At 44.8% G+C, this 16,927-nt stretch overlaps 1 protein-coding gene across 2 annotated transcripts in view; it reads right to left on the bottom strand.

Annotated features, from left to right (window-relative positions):
• Positions 1-392: 392 nt before the first annotated feature.
• LOC126536210 (probable G-protein coupled receptor No18) overlaps positions 393-16,927 on the bottom strand; it is a 138,822-nt gene continuing 122,287 nt past the window's right edge. For both annotated transcript variants that reach the window (XM_055073861.1, XM_050183095.2), the window contains 2 exons: positions 7,338-8,155; positions 393-6,610 (listed from right to left, as the gene is read on the bottom strand). In XM_055073861.1, the coding sequence (XP_054929836.1) occupies positions 5,990-6,610; positions 7,338-7,976 (1,260 nt within the window). In that variant the 5' untranslated portion in view covers positions 7,977-8,155 and the 3' untranslated portion in view covers positions 393-5,989. The remainder of the gene's footprint in view (positions 6,611-7,337; positions 8,156-16,927) is intronic.

Below are 16,927 nucleotides of genomic sequence, written 5' to 3'. Positions count from 1 at the left end.
TAAAGGCAGAAATAAAGAAAGAGAGAAGAAACACATCCCGTTATGCTATATTCAACGTTTGACATTTATTGAACCATCGGCTCATTTACGAACGTAATGCAAGAATGTTATGCGTTACTTCAAGGGAGGGGGGAGGGGGGCGAGGCATATGCTTTTTGTCAGAGCCATTCAGTACAATGTTTTGGTTAAAGTAAGGGAATTCAATAACCTAACGTCATTTATTGTACGGAGAACGCGGCTGCTATGAGGTCGTTATTGTCAAGTTTTAGGGACTGCGGGACGTTTGAATGGTGGGAAAGAAATGTCCGCTTATATATCCTGAACTATATCCTCAATTGAACCTCAAAACTAACTAATAAATCTGGGGAGCACAATCAAGAGCAAGCACAGTATAGAGAGCTTATCACATTTTAATGCGTAGATGTACATTGCACGAAAAAAAGTTTGAGGTCCTCCACATGGAAGACGGAATTCTTGAAACACAATTCCTGCGCTTGACTAGTTTTTTATAAATATATAGGACATAGCTTACATAACTTTACACGTACACTATACAATGTTCAGCTGTCTGAAGCACAGGGTGGGTAAAAGCACCATAGTGAAGATTACGGGGCACAACACACTTGGTTTCACACCCAGTAAACATCCAAGGGTTATAATATCGTTCATGTACATTTCATATATCCTTCAATGAGCAACATGATACCATCAATAAAAAAAGTGGCTGTACTTATTCTACTCTGCCTGTCAGAAAATGATTCTGTAGGAAAATAAAGTTTCAGGCTCTTCAGGAAGGAAATATAATAGATACAGTAATGAAGTAGTAAAGGCCAACAAAATTTGTAGCCACACACGGAAAGCTCTACCGTAGACACTCCATAGATGGTATGTTTACCTGAGTAAGATAGCTATAGCGGTAGTCTATTATGTGGATAATGTAAATAACATCAAATTTGGGCAAATGTTTTCAATGAGCGATATCTGAGCTACAAGAGTCAGTTCGTCACATAATAATTGCACCATACCAAGCAAGGAACAACATCTATTCTACTTTATGCATTTCTTGTTACGAACACCAACGTGAATCAAGCCAGACATTTTTATTGTACTTTCTTGCAACAAATTTATTGGAAAGCAACGGTATTAAATTATTTCAAAAATAACGAAAAAACAGATGCATGCAGCTTTATGTGATGTAAATAATGGAACATGGCCTAAATAAAGATGAGCTACGTAGCATGTAGCACCAACTGCGTTTAATGCACAAAAGTCACCTGGAAAATATTCTTGGTGTTAGTATGGAAAACGTAACATTACGTGCGGATATTTGAATTTTTATCTATAGAGAAACGCGCTTGCAAATATTTGATTAAAGACTGTTGTTTGTTGCAATTACTTAATAACTGAGAATGCAGAGCCACATGACTGTATCACAAATTGATGACGTACAGGAATAGATTTGCACTGAGCTCTTTTGTCTAAATAATGTGTCATACTTTTGTATGTAATTCTTTTGCATGTAATCTAGCGTTTTAATACACAATGTACATGTAGAACAAATGCTTAATTTCGCAGATATTTCATTTTGCCTAACACAAACAAGCTTGCTGAGCAAGAAACAGATCAATTTAATGCCAGTGCACTTTTAGAAAGCAGATTTGTTTGGTAAGATAATAGCCACATCAAGCTGTTTGCAATAATATCACGCTTACATTGGCGTTGTTGAGTCGCGCTTGGAGAGCTGTTCGTGCGCCAGAAAATGTTGACGTCATTGAGCACCAGAAAGCTTCGAACAAATATTCTGAAGCTGACTCCGCTGCTTGATATTTCTGTGTGAGATACATCTCAAAAGGGAAAGGCTAGATAGTGTAAACCCAAGCTGCATGTCACAGGAAGTATTTTAATGTTGTAATTTGTTGTTTTAGTTTATTGTTTAGTGCATATTTTAGTTTACTGACCACGTAACCATGTCTCCGGCTAATTTTCGTACAATACAAGTCCTTTTCGAATTGTGCGCATTACGATATTAGGACTTTCTCTCACATAACAGTTATTTCTTCCGGAGTTTAATTTAGTGGAGCATTTGGAACAAAATTCCTGAAGCTAAAGTAGAATATGAATAAAAAAGTTCGTGCCACCTTTTAGAAATCACTAGATGACAAGGAAAATCCCTTGCAACTCGTCTGGAATATTGCCGCGCAGTTGAAAACTTTATTCTGGTTCGGAGAGCTAGCCCAACACCATCGAATTTTCTGGTCACCTGTTGTACCACACAACTCGGCGAGAAAGCTGGCATTCAGCAGCCGGATTAAGGTGCATTTGATGAATGGAAGTTCTGAAATGTTCGTTAGACAAAAGGATTACTCGAGAATCCACAAGGTAGACGGCCTCTTAAGATTTTCTTTAACTTACTGATTAAGTCGCTAATTTTAGCTAGTTTTTGTCTGCATCACGTCAACATTACGTTTTTGGGGGGTTTCTCAGCATTTTTTTTGTGCCCTGTTTCGTGACATCAAAGGAGAGTACATTGCTCTGAGAAAATTACTCAGGGGAATTTATCTCAATTCAATGCCTCACCTGCATTTCACTTTGCGTATGGGTGATAAGTACGACTTCATTGGTCGTTACCTCAAAGGCAAACCAAAAAGCTGATTAGTGAGCCATCTGGGTTCGTCTAGCTGTTTTCTTGGCAAAGTGCAATCTTGGGATCTAATAACGTTTCAGAAAATCAGTGCTGCTTTCGATTTTCACATTCCGACCATTCATTGGCCACCGCAGCGGGTAATTTAAAGCCTTAATTAAAAAAATGGTAAAGAAGGCATCTAAAAAAATTGAAACATCAAAAAAGACAGAATTCTAAGAATATTGTCACCATCATCCCTTAGCGCATTTGCTAAACATAGATTGCTACGGGCCGCGAACTGGTGACATTGTGCACAAAAACTAATACCAACACTGCTTGTTACTTCTAATGCAGTAACCTACTTGGATGCCTGGTTGTTTGAGTTTTGTTGCACAATTACATTTCTAAAGACGTACACGAAGCGCTCTCGGAATTTTAATATTACATGTGCATCTCTAACGCTATAGTCACGCTGCAGAACGTTCTTTTTTGTTTTCACAGCTGGTTTGTATTTAAAACTTTTCTTTTACTTTGGTTTTGAACTTCTAAACCTGCTTGATTGTCGCTGAAATTGTGACAAGTTAGCATAAATGTAGCTATCAACCTAAATGTTCTGTAGAGAGTAACATGTGCCGCCTCAGTCAGTTATGTGTGCCAGCGTCAAATGATGTTCCTTAAGTGCTTTATTGCATTACGAGAACAACTGTCAAGTTAGCCTAAAACAAGTACGAAATAGAATTGTGAGGAAACAGGTTAATACACAATAAAAGACTCCTTACCCGTAAACAAATTGACACGTACAATTACGTGTCAGCTTACTGTAGTGTAGCTCTGGGGCCTGGCATTTTTTTAGAGGCCAGAGACCCACCTGCCATGTACTAACGCAACAAAACAGTACTGTGACAAAGATTATTAAAATGAAGTTTAATTGCAATGTGGATAGCCGAGAAAGCGATGCTATAGAATATTTCTTTATGAGCAAGATTCAGTTTCTTTATATTCTTATATTATATAGTATTGTTGGTCGAACATACGCTCCGGCCTATAGCACTTTTTTCTTTAAGGACACAGATTGTATGTGCTGAATGAACGAATTTTCTTATTCATTTTCTACAGCTGCTGCATCTAGCTCTAACAAGAATTTACTAATGAGGTCGTTTATAATTTTCATGTACATGGTTAAGTGGAAAAAAATGAAAAACAATACGATTACAAACAAGGCGATAAACTGCTCACTTCTGGCACCCTTACTTCTCTTATATAACGTAAACGTGCTGTTACTTATGATGCAGAATGCGTATTTCAAGCATTCAGCAATAAATGCTTAAAGCGATGGTGATGATTATGTCGTGGTTTCTTTCTTTGCACCTAATTATTAATTTACTCTTACCTGTCAATTAGCTGCAGGATGTATGAAGACCGGCCTGATTAGCACATATAGAAACGCCCACTTTATTTACCTATGTGTTTGTACCGCTGATACTCAGGCGATAAAGAACCTATGCAATATTAAACGCCGTATTCGCTCATTTATTCCGCTGGTATTGGCTTTTCTGTCTTAGTGCTTTGTTTTCACATATGGTGGGGGACCTGTTATGGGCGGGATTAAGTTCAGGGCTAAGCTAATATCACGATGCATGGTGTAAGTGCTCACGTTAACTAGAAGGAAGGCGACAGGTGTCACAGAGTTACATACGTACAGACAGGAGACGAGACTGCGAGGACAATACTCCTGCGAGCGAGAGCCCCCGTCGATAAGGTACGAACGCGCACTTATGTTTTGCGGCAGAGGAGAGCGGTTTAAAAAGCCGCGTTAAGGCTCCATTCTCCCATCCTCCGCTAAGGAAGATGTTGCTCGCCGTCAAGGCTCGAGCTTCTTTCTTCTCTACACTCTCATCCCCCCTCCCCAATCGAAGAAACCTTTGCTCCACCAACAGGTGCTATCTAAATACAACAACTACACGAAGCACACATACAAATTCACGCGTGACCGTGATACGACAAAGTAACTTGGTTTGCTGCCTATCTACTGAACCTAGTTGACAACCCCTACTAAGTGCCCAATAAGTTCAACCTAACAAAAGTACTTTGCTGGTGTAGCCAGGGATACAAAGCACGGAGTGTCTCTGCAAACCATGATTTCATACTGAAATAGCATAGGTAGTGTAAAGCAGTATTGCACCTATAACTATTAGCTGATACTTCTGGAATGACGCTAAAGGCGCCGAGGATGTACGATATATTCAATAAAAACTTTATATGGAGATATTTATTCAGACTGGTCGAAGGTTTACCCGTCCTACGTGAACCAGCTAAGGCAATCAAAATGCTGTTATTTTGTGAGAATGTTTAGCACTTTCCCCGGCTACTGCGGTCTCCCCTAAAATATTTAACGCCGGTAAGATTGCGAAGAACGTAATCACCCACCTATTATCTAGAATTCTGCATACGGCCGCAATTATTACGGCTCACAATAAATTGACGCTATCTGTTGGTTCGAATATGCGTAATGTTAGAAATTTTTCGTTTCTTAGACAGGCATGCCTCTCAGTTTCTTTTTGTACGAGAAACACTAGTGAAAGCATAGGAGACATTTTTGCCGCTTTCGTCTGTTTAAACTAAACTGTAGGTTCATGCGCTTTAGAACCATCTAAATAATAACACCGTTGACACATTATTGCGATAGTGCGAAATTTTGTTTAACAATGATATCAAATAACAATAACGAATATCACGTCTGCCAGAATTACAAACGCAATTTTCTTTGCAGGAGATATGCACAGCTTCATCAGAGAACTTGACATTTCATCGCATATGCGGATTCTGGAGGCAGACGTACACGACGTTAATGGGTATAATGACAGCTACATCTAAATAGGCTTTTTACAGTTGTGTTAACCTAAAACACCAAAAAACTCCTTTTATGTTTCTTCTCTGGGACATTAAGAAGCAGCACAATTCACTGTGCAACACTGCAGTACGATACAACACGAAAACAAAGAATGACCCTTCATGTTATAACACTTCTTCGGGCTGGCGTAACCAGGTAGTTGGGCCTAATCTAATTAAGGCTATATCGAAACCAGCCTTTCACGATTGTGTTAATTTAAAATACACCAGGACTCGCAAACTGTGTTCCTTCTTTGGTATATTCACAAGCACCAGAACCCTCCATGAAATATTTCACGCCGCACCACCACGGTCATCACACGCTCCACCGTTCAGAACGCTTTACAAGTTTACGGCTCGAAGTCAGCCTGAAGCGCTACGCCATCACAATATACTGACAAGAAAAACACGGGCTGCCTCTCACAAGTTTGTTCCCGCGCTCGCACATCGTATCGAGAAGGGAAGGCGTCGCCCTCCTCACAAATGCGTCCTGCGCGTTCCGGAGCAGAGAAGGCTGCGAAAGGCGCGACGAAAGTCGGTGTTGAACACGGTGTAGATGACGGGGTTGAGCGCCGAGTTCACGTAGCCCAGCCAAGTGATGAAGTTGACGAGGCGGTCGGACTGAACGCATTCGTCGCAGAAGGCGCCCGTCACGTACATTATGAAGAACGGAAGCCAGCACAGCACGAACACTCCCATCACGATGCCCAGCACGCGGGCGGCTCGCCTCTCGCGCGAGAGCGAGATCCGCTGCCGCTCCTCCCAGCAGGTGAACACCTTCACGCTGGGCGGCCGGCCGTTCTGCTCCAGCGTTACGCTGGTGTCGGCGAGCGACGGCCGGCTTTCCCTGGCCGGCCCGCGGGGCTGCGGAGGAGGTGTGTCCTCCGATGACGAAAGGTGGCGCTCTTGAAGAAGCGCGACCGACGGCTCGGCACTTGCCGGACAGCGGGTAGCCGAGCTCGGTACCTTGGCGGCGGCGTTGGCCCGCTCTCGCAGCCTACGGCGTGTAGCCAGAAAGATCTTGAGGTACACGATGCTCATGATGAGCAGCGGGATGAAGAATGATCCACTGGCCGAGTACAGGACGTAGCCGGTCTCCTGCAAAGGAGTTAAGAAACTATCAATTGCACATAACTCCAGAAGCTTTTGTACACGAAGTTATTAGGCCTCATTATGCGCCCCGGTGGCTTAGCGGCTATGGTGTTGCGCTGCTAAGCACGAGCTCTCAGGATCGAATCCTGGTCGTGGCGGCCGCATTTCGGTGGAGGGAAAATGCAAAAGCGTTCGTGTCCTGTGCATTGCGGACACGTTCAAGATCTCCTGGTGGTCAAAATTAATCAAGAAGTCACTCACTACGGCATGCTTCATAATCAAGTCGTGATTGTGGCGCATAAAACCCCAGAATTAAATTTTTTATGTTTTATTAAAGAGACCACCTGCTTAGACACCCGCCCTTTACCCAAGCTAAACTCGTGCGCCATATTCGTTCACCCAGCATAGTTCATATTATTATAGTGTAGGTTTCAAGTACTTACGATTCTATTCAGCTGACAGATGTACTTCATTTAATTTTATACTTTGGCACATTTATCTTTAATTGCCTGCAAAAAGGCCAATGTACATCACTTGAAACGTGAACGCATTGCGAGCTTCTTTTCTAAACAGGCACCAGTAGCATGAACCCACTTCCACGTTGTAACGATTTGGTTCCTTGCAAGCCAACACTCAGGAAATAGGCAATGAAATAACGGTACTAGTTACAGTGAACATGCCTGACTTCGGTGTCTGGCCACAATATATGCCGCGCAAGCTACCCGCCACAAACCTGCGTGAGTCGGCAAGGCGTTGTCTCGTCGAACTGCTCGGGCCAGTCGTTCCAGCCAATCAAAGGCGGCACCGAGATGAGGGCGCTGATGACCCACACCAGAAAGATGGAGAGTAGCACCCGTCGTAGCGTGCGCTTCTGGGCGTAGTTGATGGGGTCGTGTATGGCCCAGTACCGGTCCAACGCTATGGCGCACAAGTTTAGGATGGACGCCGTGCAACAGAGGACGTCGCAGGTGAGCCACAACTCGCAGAAGTGCAGCCCGAACACCCAGCGGCCCATTATCGAGTACGCCACGTTGAAAGGCATGACGAGAAGCGCCACGGCGATGTCAGCCAAGGCCAGAGAGACGAGGAACACGTTTTGTACAGTGCGCAGGGGCCGATGGTTGAAGACGGAGCAAATAACCAGCACGTTGCCTACCACGGTGAAGACGGTGATGAAGCTTAATGAGAGGGCGGTGGCTACGGCTTCCTGCACGGACATTGCGATCCCTCCAGGAAAGGCTTCCACCACATCGGCGACTTCAAATGATGATGTATTAGCCGCATCAGCAACAGTTGTGGCGCTGGGCAAGGGCGCCGAAGTCCAGAGGACTCCGTCATCCTCGTCCATGGCTCTTGTGTCCGGTTTCACCATGGTGTTTTGAGATCAAGGAAGAATGATATCCGATAAACTCGGCTTAATAGATGACAACATTGCGGCGAACGAGCGCATGCGTCAGTCGCGCAGGTCTTCGCACCTCGCGGTCATGATAGAGGTACCCTTATTAAACGTCCGGCTGAGGCCCGAGAGCACCAATTTACTGCTGCACGAACCTGCACAGAGAACAAAAAAGGCACACATTTACAAAGCATTACCAGCGAGATGAGAAAAAAAAAGTCGCAGTCTCGGCTCGATAGGCGAAGCATTAATCGCGATAGGCAATTAGCATCCAGCTATACGAAGTAAGGATAGTAGATTTGTCGGCCGTATAAACTTGGAAACATTTGTTTACAAACCGAATGAACAAGCGTGGTGCCAGTGTGCACAGGCAAACATGAACAAATCCCACTCGATGACCGCGGACACTCGCTGTCAAAACGTTGGCGTGGGCAAGCGCGGCAGCGGCAGCGAGCGCGGTGACCTTCGGGCTGCGTATCGCTTCAACGCAAACGGCGGCGGCAAAACAGCACGCACAAAGGTATGAGCATGAGTGTTCTGCAGATCGCTTTCAATATACGGCGCGCGCAAAGCACGCAATGCTAGTGGAGTAGAAGCTACCTCTCCCATCCACTTACCTCTCCTTGCGCGCTGTCTCCCCACTGTTCTCCCTATCGCGCGCGAGATTGACGTCATTTGCCCTTGCGCCCGCTCGCGTAATACGCAGTCGCTGCCGGAGCAGAACGCCGCCTCCCCTCCCTCAACTCTCTCCGCTTTCCTCCGTCGCGCGCGCTAGATTGAGCCGCGATCGCCGGCTCCGCTTGCGTGCTTTCACTCGCACGTACAGCATGCGGCGGGCGGCGACTGTTATCGCCCTTGGGCTTTATACGGAACATCATGGCGATGGCGACGCCGAAGGCAAAAATGCTTTCTCAATAAATGTACTGAACGTTGATGTAAGATACGTTAATTAGATATATTTTATAGCTGCATTTACTGCCACTCGCTTTCTGCTTCCTTCACAACAAGGTGCACAGATTTTCGGACGTTCGTTTCAGCTAAGCGACCTCTAAACCCTCTTCACCCTACATCTCTCCTACAATAAATTTTATACATCAATTTTCGTTTAACTTGTTTTCTTTGTTGTTTCGCTGTTAAATTAGGCTACTCAGATTTTCAGCTTTTCATCGCACTTGGTTTGTTTTGCTGCTCTATTGCGTCAAAGGAATACAAGTGGTGTTCTATCAAACCTCCCCCCCCCCTTCCTTTTGTTACTTAGTCGACGGCTTCCTCATGGGAACGGCAACCACTTTGTTTTCACGTTGCAATGTGCTAACAATACATGTAAGAATAGCTGTGTGTTCTGTACAAGTTTTCCTGCTGCAGTGAAACACTTCAGGAAGTACTAAGCAAACATGTCCAGGAGAAAAAACCTGTGGCTGTTCTCAAGTTTCGCATGGTATCCTCAGCGTCGGGGTACCGTTATAGCAGCAGCACTTCACCCCTGATTGACGACTGTCCGTCACTGTTGCTGATCGCGGTCAGACTTGCAGAAGTCGCACCAAACGAGCTTATAATAAAGCCAAAAACAGATTTCCTTATTGTGAGATGAAATTGAAGCATCAAAGGCGAGCACACTCAAGAACCAACTCCAAATATTCCTTGCTAACAGATTACTGCCATTACAATAATGAGAGACAGCAGGCGCCGAAATCGATGTGTGTTCAAGTATTCTGGGTGTTTCGAACACCAATTATACATGACAGTTCGACTGGCTCAATATACGTCACGAAACGTCAATGAGAACAAAAATTTATTTAGAAACGTCACAAAGATCAAACGCAGTACTGTAATCTAATAATATGAAGCTTTTTTTTAGTTATAGCGATGTAGCAGTTCCACGACAATTACGCCGACGTGAGCCCTTTTGTGAATAAATTGTTGCTTCTAGCAATTTTACAAGCGTCCGCCGAAACTGTGTCACATTTACGAAACGCGGTAATAACAAGACACCGTACGTGACACTCAGAGCGAAATGCAGATGCTGGCGTCGCCTTCCCTTTTTTTCTGAACTGCGACGCATTCGTCGCTTTAGTTCGTCGGAGCGCTTGCCTCCTGGTTCAACCAGTCGCTTGTGTTCGACTGAGCTGATACGTGTGCCTGTGCCAATAAGTGGGTTAAGTCTATAGCCGTACCTGTTAGGAGTTGTGTGCGCATTTTTTTTTTTTCATTCTTTCACAAAAGACAGGTTCATATGTTTCCTTAACAGCGGTCATCCGCGAAATGAGTGAAATGTCATAGCATTGTGCCTAAGCGTGCTTGCAATGTACTATACTTCTGGAGTTTGCCACATGTCCGTTTAAGCAACCTTAATTATGTGAAGTGCTATAGCTGAGCTGTCAATATTGATACAGAAACAAACTAAATATTTAAAGAAAGAACCATCTGTTTCGGTGCTGACACCGCAGTTTACTGTAAAAACCATTAACTGTGCCTCGTTTAATAACAAAACAAAACAACACAACACAAACTACTTTATTTCAACTCCTGCCTGAGTGGCGTGAAACATCGGGAAAAAGAATTACTGTCAGTAGTTGATTTCTACTTGCTCAAGTAAAATGAAATGGTTTGGGGCGTGGGAACTAACCTAACTCGTAGGTGTTCACATCCCCAGTTAAGCAGCTGCGCTGAAGAAACATTAATTTCCTTGGACGTTCAGCTCGGTGGGCAAAATTGCATCTCTTGACCACGGTGTTATCGTTTCCCTCTCCGTAAATGGTGACATCAACAGAGGGAAAAAAGAAGTGCTAGTTTACTCTGAGGTCGGCCGCACAAGAAATTGGTGTTTCTTTAGCGAAAGTGCCATTGAAGCTTTAGACAATGAGCTAGCAGTTTATTTTGTTCTGATGCGCGTAAATAGTATATGACCGGAGGGGCTGCACACGCTGTTCATAATCTGCTTCATTTTGGACACGGGATACATGAAAATATCTGATACATTTATGCGCCCAATTGTTAGCAGAAAATGGTTGAGAAATTGGGATTCGTCGACTAATATTGATGTTGTCGCATTCAGCATACCAACTCGCATATCTTGAGGCGATTGATACTAGCATAGTGCTTGACAACCCTGCAATTTCTGTCATTGTGATTAGAGGACTCGCTTTACGTGTAATGTAGAAGTGGAAAAAATTCATCACAAAGCGCTATAATTAGCATGGGTGCTTGCAGTGTGACTGGTATTTTCTTTTTGTATCACAAATTGTGTGTTTTGAGGTATTGAGAAATTGCTCAACGCACGATTCAACCATACCAAATATCTCAGAATAACCGCTATTATATAATTCGTTTGTATCTGTGTGCCCTGAGATAAGCACTTGCTACTTGAAAACGTTCATATTTCTCTAAGCTGAGATGTATCCTGTCGTATGATTCTCGTATAATTCCTCGTCGGATCATATGCTCATGCTTCAATAAGTCGACGCTAACGCTCGTTTGATTTAGAGATGATTTAGAGAAGTTATCTCTTATCGATTTCCGGTTTAAAGAACTTAAATCATGTTCGCCATTAATCGTAACGAATCCTTTGTGTTTTGTTTCTTCTTGTGTCTTTTACAATTCCAGTTTCATTCTGAACATTTATTCCGTCGGTATTTCTCTTCAAAACGGACCACATTTTGTGGGGATTTGGGTTATTCGACGCGCCATTGCGCAGGCGCATTCACCTGTTCTGCAATCCATACGCCTCACTCCCTCCTCGCTCCTGCCGAACCAGTTTTCAGCGGTGTCGCTTCACTCGCAAAGGTTCGCGATGAGGTCAGCGCTAAGACGTCACGAGGCGGGCCCTGGCGGCTACTCTCGTGGCGGTAGCGTCTCTTCCCTTTTAGGGTTGCGCTGGGTACGTACAAAATTGCTCTCGTCCGCCGATACTTTTGTGACTAGGGGCGCTATAACGTAAAGCTATTCAAAACTTTTCTATTCCAATTCTGCAATCAGCCCTCCGCAATTGGCCCAAAAGTTTTTTTGGACCACCTCCACTTCACCTGTTTGTCATGCGACGTCACGAAAACCGCGATAGCTCGCCATCTGATATGACGTGTGCACACTGAGTATACTTTATTTGGCTGAACAAACGAAAAATAGTTATTTCTGATTCGACGCCTTTTCCCCATTAGCCCTCGGCAATTGGTCAAGAGTATTCGGGCTGCACCTGCTTCACCTGCCTTTCACGCGACGTCACGAAACCGCGAAAACTCACCGCGTCAAAGTGACGTGTACGCAAAGGTGCATTAATATGCCCAACAAAACTGAATTTTCTTCTCAATAGCCGCAGGCTGCCCCGTTCCGAAATTAATAAAAGATGGCTGCCGTCGATCACTCAGGCTCTGGCTACTCGCACCTGCCGGAGAGCATGGGTTAATTTACGTATAATAAAGTTTTCTGCGTGGCCGTGTAACGTTTTCGAGCACTTTCGGCAGGTTTACAACCTCAGTCTACCAACGCTCCTTTGCTGAGGATTCCTTTTAGCGTCATTCATAAGCTTCCGCTGCATGCCACCGCGATTTTCTACCAGCCATCGCAAGCTAAGTAAGGAAAACCACCAATTTCTACCAATCGCAGACGCCGGCACCACCCTCTTCATCCGATTATCAATCTTCAGTGCGCTGGCTCGGCCCCATCGCATCACTCTCCACTTGAGTGTACTCATCGTCTCTTGCCAGCCAATTAAATAAGACAAGCCACTCAGTGTAGGCAATGTTATTCGTTTTTCAAGCAAGCAAAAGTGACCTCCTATGATCGAGGAGGGCGTTTGATTGGTCTGTTCAGACAACCCTGTGAGTCACCGCCCGATGCTTGCGTCGGCAGTTACAAAAATTTGACGTCAGGAGATTGGAATAAAAATATATGGGAATAGCTTACGTTATAGGGCCTATAGGACTGAGTTCACGCACGGTGTATTTGCCCGTGCGGGGAGCGCGTAGCTTGTGTTGTTCCTGTCCGGACGCTAAGCCTAAAAACGGTTGCCTACTGCTCGCGCGAGGAAGTACCACGCCGAGCCGCACTTATGGGAGGCCCCAGCTGAAGGAGATTGCTCGAGCTCTCGTGAGTTGGCCCATTGGTTATCGCGAGAGCAAGTAGCATAGCCGCCGGGACATTTCCTTGCGGCGTGTCCCAGCTTGAGCCTGTGCTTTTGCAGCGACGTTCTATAGGCGCCCTTGACTGTATTCTTTCGCCCTTGGTGCGGTACCCCTTTGTTTCCCCGCCGTCCCGGGACCGGGCGTTTGTGCAGTGTCGGGTGCCGCCGGATGCAATAAACGGTATCAGTTAACCCAGGGCAATACTGTGTTCTTGCGTGCGTCGCTTGGTAGCCCCTTGTGGCCTGAGCTCGCGCCCAGCGGCGCTAGAGGCTGACGGTTGACGTGGCCCTGTGGCTCGCTAAGCTCGAACCCGCGGTGGTCGGTACTCCTGTGAGACCACTCGACCCAACAATTTTCTTTTTGCTCAGTTTATACCTTCAGAATTCGGATGTCGTGCGCATTACTTCCCGCGTGAGCTCCTCCCAGCGTCTCTAGATTTGCATAGCCTGTGCTCAAGGCTATGTAGCTATTGATCTGTAGACATAGGTTAAACTACATTGTAATGCAACCGAAGGCACAACCTGGAAAACGTTGATAACTTTTTCTGGAGAGAAGCGGTCCAAATATTCGTAAGCACATAGAAATGCTTGACATCACACTAGCCTACGGCTCTTCGGGTCGTAATCAAAATTACGATAAGGTACATTTTGCCCGTCATTTTCTTGTCTAATAGCCAACTTTGTTTCGCCAAAGAAATTACCCTTATGATCTTGAAGGAGACTTCACCATGGAGATTATTCTATAACTTAATTTTGCTCTACAGTGTCTATTTATCCAAACGCAGTAAACGCGAACCTATTCTTCACAGAAATCTCAGTTTATTTGCACTCACAAGGGCGCGAGTGCACGTGTGCCGCCTACACAGATGTTCTCCGGCACGGTAAAGAAATCAGCTTCTTTTGCCTGCCATTAAAAAGAATTGCGAACTTGCCTTGACGTTCAGAAATCGCTGGCGGGAAGACAGGGTCACTTTTTGCATTCTTAAAAATAATTATTGAGTTTTGCGTGCCAAAACCCCGGTCTGTTTAAGAGACACGCCGTAGTGGGGGACTCCAGAAATTTGGACCACCAGGGGTTGTTTAGTGCGCACCCAAATGTAAGTAAGTGTTTTCGCATTTCTGTTTGTATTCTTGCTCTTGCTACTTTTGAAAACATATTCTGTAAATTTCTTAATTATATTACATAATATTCATCAAACTCTGTTGTTTTGTGTACCTTATAACAGTACCATGTCATCCCGACGTAATAATGTGTCTCGTGAAACTACATATTGAGGGGTCTTTCTTTCTTTCTTTCTTTCTTTGTTTCCTTCTTTCTTTCGTTCTTTCTTTCTTTCTTTCTTTCTTTCTTTCTTTCTTTCCTTCTTGTTTTTTGACTACATGAAATTGTGAAGCTACTGTAGCCTGAGATAAATTGAAAGAAAAAAGAAAAAGAAAGGTTTAGGCGAAAGGAATGCACGCGTATATGTGAAAATGCATTACAGAAATGCGTATACCGAAGAAAGCGACGTGGAATCTTTTAATGGCGCCCATTAACTTTGACGAAAAAGCCAGATGATCAATGCCTAAGAGCGCTGTTGGTAGAGAGTGAATAATGACTCGAGAGAAGATGTAGTGTATCTGTCTGGCCGTCTTCTTTGTCCAATACTGTGATTTTTCAGCTTTTTTGGACATTTACGCTCAGCATTGAAGACGATTGACTAACAAGACTGCGGGTGAAGATTCAGCAGGCCGGGTGCCTTACAGCTACGACGTTTCTTTTTTTTTGAGGACCTAGCTATTACTCTGCCACTGCGGTGGACGGAAGTCGAGAACATCGCCACGAGCCTTATGCTCGTCTAAGTGTAGCAAGCGGCATGACTGATACTAGAGGCCATAATGAAAAGCCTGTGGGCTCGCAGGCGTCACAAAGCTTCATAAAACCAGCACGTCCAACTTCGGTGACTTCAGGAACATTGGCTGACGGTGAAGCTGAGAGCAAGAAACTTCGTCTAGAGGACAGTAAGTACGTTAATAGAACATCGAATTATCAGCTAAGCGATGAAGAAGAGATGGGTGAGGATGCACCATTTATTTTGGTCACGAATAAGAAAAAACGAGCAGAACGCATCTCGGTTGTATTTCGCTCAACAAGCGAAGGTACTACTTTTTGGCAACTCAATCCAAACCTAGTGTCTGCCGAAATAGTTTCTGCTGCCAAAGAAAAGGTACAGCCTTTCAGGATGACCACAGATGGAAGTTTCAGTGTCAGCGTTGCCTCCACAGCATCCGCAAAACGCCTTCTGGTGCTCTAAAGTGTAGGTGGCCAAGAAGTCAAGCCCTTTATCCCAGAGTCATATACTCGAAACGTTGCAAAAGTAAGACATGGGCCTCTGCAGTATACAGACGAGCAACTCGTAGACTACTTGAGGGATGCAAGAATTATATCAGCACGCAGACAAAGTATTACCGCCAGGAAGATGGAGCAGTAAAGTCGTATCCACTTTACACAGTAAGCCTGGCTTTCTGAGACGATTGCCCTATTCTTGGAAGAATTTACTTAGATTTGACCAGTCATTCTGTCGAGGAATATCTAGGATCAGCACTTCGCTGCTGTAAGTGTCAGCGATTTGGGCACATGGCGAAAAATTCCGCAACACACGTCGATTCAAAATCTGATGCTCATGACCACAAGGAGTGCAAGTTACTCCTTCAACCTAAACATAGGAACTGTGCGGGGAACCATGCCACCTTCTACTCAGGCTTCCCTCAGAACAAGGCAGCGGCACAAATGCGTCGACATGAACTTATCCATGGAAGATAACTGCGAAGCAATCAAACCTCCCCAAACTTTGAGCGTGTTCTTCCAGTGCAAAGTCACCCACCTCAGCGGGCACCCGAACCACCACAGCCAAGAGAACCAACAAGCTATTCCTCCTCAAAAGTGCAATCAAGAGACCAATCACGGGGATCACTGTCAAGCGCCCAGTCTTATGGGTCAATGCTACGCAAACCCACCCGAGGACAGGCAGAAAGTAATACACCAGAAAGCTCCAATATTCGCACACTATATTCTCAGCGACCTTCCGCAAGTATGATGTGCTATATAACAGGTGTTTTTACAGCAAAGCTGTACTTGAGTCGGATTCCGGGATTTCTTCGTCTCCGTTGAAAGAATAGTCCACAGGAAACCGTTCCACGTAGTGAAGCGAAAACTGCCTATACCTATTAGAATTTCGCCTACAAGACACGCCACAGTATTCGTTTCGATAAAGAAAAGTGCAAAACACGTGTAAAACCACATGATAGATGATAAGGCGCGTTCGAGCAATGCGAAGCGCGGGGCGTTCGCCGCATGCCTTTCCCGGTAAAGATTACGTTTGCATAAGCTCCAATTGCCGCTAAGCGCCAACTGTAGCATACAAGGTAGGGAGTGATGTCACTGCACTTTCGTGTGTAAATGAAGAACCCGCCTAACAACTGATATCGTTTTTGTTGTGCTAGCGCTATTGGAAAGCCACACATTGTTAGGGCTGCTGAACAGCAGCGTGAACACGATGAGCGGCGACGGGAACAGCGACGCCAAGATGCACAACGGCGTCGTGCTCAGGCTAGGGGGGACGCAGCCCTCAATCATTTCATAAAGTGCGTCGCTCAGTCGTACAGGGCTACGTCGCATTGGTTTATGGGATCAGGTGATACCACAGCTTCCATGGCCAACCACCTTCACAGCGCGAATTGGAGCTCAATCTTTTTTAAGCCATTGAGATTTTATATAAGAAAACAATGAGTGTACTAAATGTAGTATTTCTTGCAGTGGATTTCCTAGTTG

This window comes from Dermacentor andersoni, chromosome 4 (genome assembly GCF_023375885.2).
Source record: "Dermacentor andersoni chromosome 4, qqDerAnde1_hic_scaffold, whole genome shotgun sequence".
Taxonomy (NCBI): Eukaryota; Metazoa; Arthropoda; class Arachnida; order Ixodida; family Ixodidae; genus Dermacentor; species Dermacentor andersoni.
This window is presented reverse-complemented; position numbering and strand designations above follow the sequence as displayed.